At 32.5% G+C, this 4,496-nt stretch overlaps 1 protein-coding gene across 1 annotated transcript; it reads right to left on the bottom strand.

The window, feature by feature from the left end:
* Positions 1–465: 465 nt before the first annotated feature.
* LOC145054613 (RING-box protein 1a-like) lies at positions 466–3,735 on the bottom strand. Its single transcript, XM_079002846.1, has 5 exons — positions 3,437–3,735; positions 3,318–3,368; positions 2,873–2,932; positions 735–806; positions 466–644 (listed from the first exon to the last, which is right to left on the bottom strand). Exons 1-5 carry the CDS (start codon positions 3,591–3,593, stop codon positions 607–609), a joined length of 378 nt encoding a protein of 125 aa, XP_078858972.1. The 5' UTR covers positions 3,594–3,735; the 3' UTR covers positions 466–606.
* Between the last annotated feature and the right edge of the window lie 761 nt (positions 3,736–4,496).

The following is a 4,496-nucleotide window of genomic DNA, read 5'->3' on the forward strand; positions in this document are numbered from 1 at the left end:
GTAACATATTATAATTAGACGGAATATAACATAAAGAGAACCAAACACATGGTGAGTTGGATATATATCTTAAATTCTACTTTTTTAGGGTGTAAAAACATCAAAATCATATAAGTGCACATGTGATGTTGGTTATAGAGTTAAAGATTTGTAAAAGTTTTCCGTACGCAATTAATGAAAAACGTACACATCAATTAAGACGTTATTCTACTTTCTGTTGTACTTTACATAATACATACATTGGTGTTAATATTTCAATTTTACAATATAATTTACTACTTGTAATCATCGGACAAAACAAAAACAAAGAACAAAGGGCATCTAACAACAGTATAATTTTGTGTGGTGTAGATCTCGGGAACAGCAACATACAAAATTTAGTGATTTAAAATTATAGATAATTTAAAATAAAATAAAAAAAAAGAAGCTGGATCTAATTCCAGCTATGAAATTTGAGCAAGCATGTGGTAGAAGTTATTTAAAATAAGTCTCAATAACAAGAAGATTCCTAATATTACATGATAATATGATATGTTGAATATAAAGTATTTTAGTAATAATAAAGTTGTTTGTTAAATGATTGAATGAAGATGAAGTAGAAAGCTTCTAATGACCATACTTCTGGAATTCCCATTCACTGTTATCTGTATAAACAAAAAAAAATGAAAATATAAAAATAATGTCATGAATGAAGATTGGAGAGGATGTAATTATGGAAGATGTGTGTGGGGTACCTAATGGGCAGACTTGACGAGTTTTGAGCCATCTGCTAATACAGTGAAAGTGGAAGGCATGATTGCAGACACCTAAAGATGTGGAAACAAAAGGTTTTGATTTGATTTAATAAAACACAAGATAAGATAATAAAAATGATTAGCGAAATAAAAGGAGGAAGGAATAGATAAGCGATTAAAATTAAAAGCCGACATTAAGAAGAGGTAGGGTTTGTAACCATTGATAACAATTTTGCATGGTCATGGCAGGAAGAAAGTTGGCCCCATAATTGTTGGATTTCCAAATATACACCGTTAATTAATTGTGAGAAACATATTTTTCTAAATGTCATTTTATTAAATTTTATATCTTTCATTGGCTAGTTTTTACCACACAGTCATTTTTTATCGGCTAACTTATAAGCTTTGCAGCTAACAGTTACTTTTTCAGCTATAAGTTAGCTTTTCAACTAGTACACCAAACATTGTCTCAGGTGTTGTTTGTTTTTTGTAAAAAACCCCTTCAGATCTTTTATTGTTGCGCAACGCAGCACAGACGCAACATTTTTCATCTCGCAGTTGTTTGTTTTTTAAAAGTCTTCGAAGTAAAAAAACCTCTGAGCGTGTTCTGTTTGGGGTAGCAATTGTATTGCCTCTTCTAACCTCTTCTTCTTTTTTTTCTTGTTGAAATCTTGATGAATATTAATTATATGTTGCTGAAATCTTGCTAAATTCTTGTTTTACCTTCTTTTTTTCGTTTTTTGTTTATTCTTGTTGAATTATTTTTTTTGTTTTTTTATATTGAATAATATGATCATTTCTTGCTAAAATATCATTATTTTTTGGTGAGATATCATTATTTTTTTGTTGAAATATCATAAAACCTTGCTGAAATGTCATACATTATTAAATTTTCGGTATTAAAAAAACTATTTTCGGTATATAAAATCAGTTTACTTTAATTTTTTAATATCTGTAGCAGCATGCAGATGTTAAAAAACAAACACGCTTCTTATTACAGTCTGCAACCGTTTGGTCCACCTCTTCTGCTGCGGAGGTGGTCCGTAAACTTAAGTGTTGTTTGTTTTTCCGAAGCAAAAATTCAAAAAGTCTACGGACCACCTTTGCAAATCTCTGCAGCAGAAGAGGTGGACCAAACGGCTGCAGGCTGTAATAAGAGGCGTGTTTGTTTTTGTTAATTTCTGCAGACTGCTGCAGACATTAAAAATTTAAAATAAACTAATTTAAAAAGCAACATTAAAATGAATTAACTTATGTAAATCAAATGGGAGAAAACAATTAAAAGGGATATAAATTTAATGTATTAAACGTTAAAGGGATGAAAATAGAATATAGTATATAAGTAAAGGACCATAAACGTAATATTAAATATACTTCATGGACACTTATTTATAAAACAAGACATGTAGTTAGATTTTTGGAAAAAAAAAAAGGGTCGATTGTTTTTTGGGATTGAATTTTTTTTAAGTTTAGGTTTGAAGGGGTGGGAAGAGGTACAACAAGTGTTTCCCCAAGAAGCACACGGGCAGAGGTTTTAAGCCCCAAAGACTTCCGAAAAACAAACTATTGCGGGACAAAAAGTGTTGCGCGTATGCTGCGCCGCGCAGCAATAAGAGTTTTAGAGGTTTTTAAGAAAACCAAACAACACCTTAATGAATATTTGCTTCAAAAAAACAAAATACACCTTAGTGTCAGGTAATGTCGCTTATAAGATAGCTTTTTGATAAGCTATTTGAAATAGCTTACTGATAACCTAGCTTATAAGCTACATGCTAGCTTTTCAACTAGCACACCAAACATAGCCTAAGGCAATGGAACTAGCCTTAAAAATCAAAGAAAATAATAAACTTTCCAAAATCATGAGTTCTTGTGAATTCAAAAGGGTGCAAGGTGTCCACACTAACAAAGGATCTTAGGAATCAAGTAATCAAAAGTTCCATTCAAAACGATGTTTGTTCCAATTATACTTGCAATCGATTGAGTGATTGTACAACACACAATATTTGCTCCAATTATATTTGCTAACTTAAATTTTACAGTCTATGAGTCCAAGTTGGCCTATGAATAACATATATTTTTATATTACCAAAAGATTGGAATTGGAATTGGAATTGGAAGAGAGTATACTGTATACATACCCCAAGCAACTGTGCATTCCTCACTGGTAGCACTGGCTTGATTAGCCTGACATTCAATGCCTGCAAATCAACACACCAGTAAGAATTTCATAAGATAAACATATAAAATTTGCATAACTGATGAACCCAACTTTTTAAGTTTTTAACAAATCAAAAGGAGTATTTCACGTTTGATGATTAGACTATATGGATTGAGTTTTGAATACATTTATAATGTTGTGATTTTCAAGATGAATATGATAAACTAGTGAGAAGGTCACATATTCGGGTCTCACTGATTTCACCTATAAAAACTAAAATGTCCTCAATCGATGAACTAAACTGAAACCTAACACATGGTTCGCTACAATTAGCATCTTTTTCTCTAGGTTTAAACACAAATTTTAATTATCTAACATAGAATTGAAGTAACTAATGAAATTAATAGGGGGAAAAGGGAACTTACAGAGATCCATGATATGATTCCTACATATCGCGCAATTATCCACGACGATATCTGCATCAAACAACAAATTAGGAAATACAAGATGATGAAAACAAATAACGGGGGTTGTATTAGCATACCCCAAGCCCATAGAGAAACAGCGTTCCACTTTTTGATCTCAAATCGCTTAGCTTTCTTGGTTGACGAAGAAGTGGAGGCGGTTGAAGAAGAAGGTCCGGCTCCGCCTGAACCCTCGCCAGCCGGAACCATGGTGACATCGGTGTCTAGAGAAGCCATGAGCTATTCAGGCGAGTACCAAACGGAAGTTTTTTGGGCGAAGAATTTCTTGCTTCAAGCTTACAACAACCGATCAGTCGTGAGAAGACGATTTTGACGATTGATTGTGTTTAGGTCATGTCGACATGATGATGCGACTGATTATGAATAAGCACCTATCTTTTTTATTTTTTTATTTTTTTTTACAAGGATAAAGCTTGGAAAAAGTTTACATAAAAAATAGTCTTTATGATTTAGTCCATTTTTTTTTTTTAAATTGACGGATTACATCCTTATGGTTTTTAATAGGTGTAAGTGAGACAAACCAACTCGCGAGAAACCCGAGATTGATTCAGAAAATACTCGAAATTGACTCGACCTCGAAATTAAGCCGAGCTCGAGCTCAAGCTACTTGAGTATCTTATCGAGTCAAGCTCGAGTACAAAAATACTCAGCTCGTAAGACTTGCGAGCTTAGTCGAGTTTAGTGTATTTTACATATATGTCATTTCTTTATAATTGTTCATTTATAAAATATATGTCATTTCTTTATAATTATTCATTTATGACATATATGATTGATGTTATATTGATATTAGATGATTAATAGTGGTTTTGTTGGTAGTTTTGGACATTTATATGTGGAATGTTTAATATTTCTTAATCAATTTAGTGATTTTGTTCTTTTTTTAATATTAGTCGAGCCGAGCTCAAGACTGTCAAATATTTCACGAGCCCGAGCTCGATCTTAAAATCAAGGCTCGAGCCGAGTTTCAAGCTCGAGTATTTTAGTCGAGCCGAGCTTCGAGCTTGGTAGTATTCGACTCGACTCGGCTCGTTTACACCCCTAGTTTGTAAAAACTACATGGACGGTCTTCGATCATTGTAAAAGACTATTCTATCCTTTGTAATTTCCCTTTTTTTT

The sequence above is a fragment of the Lactuca serriola genome, chromosome 5 (genome assembly GCF_051521515.1).
Source record: "Lactuca serriola cultivar US96UC23 chromosome 5, Lser_US96UC23_V15, whole genome shotgun sequence".
Taxonomy (NCBI): domain Eukaryota; kingdom Viridiplantae; phylum Streptophyta; class Magnoliopsida; order Asterales; family Asteraceae; genus Lactuca; species Lactuca serriola.

Bases quoted from the DNA above. Each gene is read 5' to 3' on its own strand.
- LOC145054613 (XM_079002846.1), bottom strand. From the start codon at position 3,593: ATGGCTTCTCTAGACACCGATGTCACCATGGTTCCGGCTGGCGAGGGT. The intron at 3,369-3,436 runs GTATGCTAATAC...TGTTTGATGCAG, and splicing joins TGTTTCTCTATGGGCTTGGG to ATATCGTCGTGGATAATTGC. The intron at 2,933-3,317 runs GTAAGTTCCCTT...GTTGATTTGCAG, and splicing joins GAATCATATCATGGATCTCT to GCATTGAATGTCAGGCTAAT.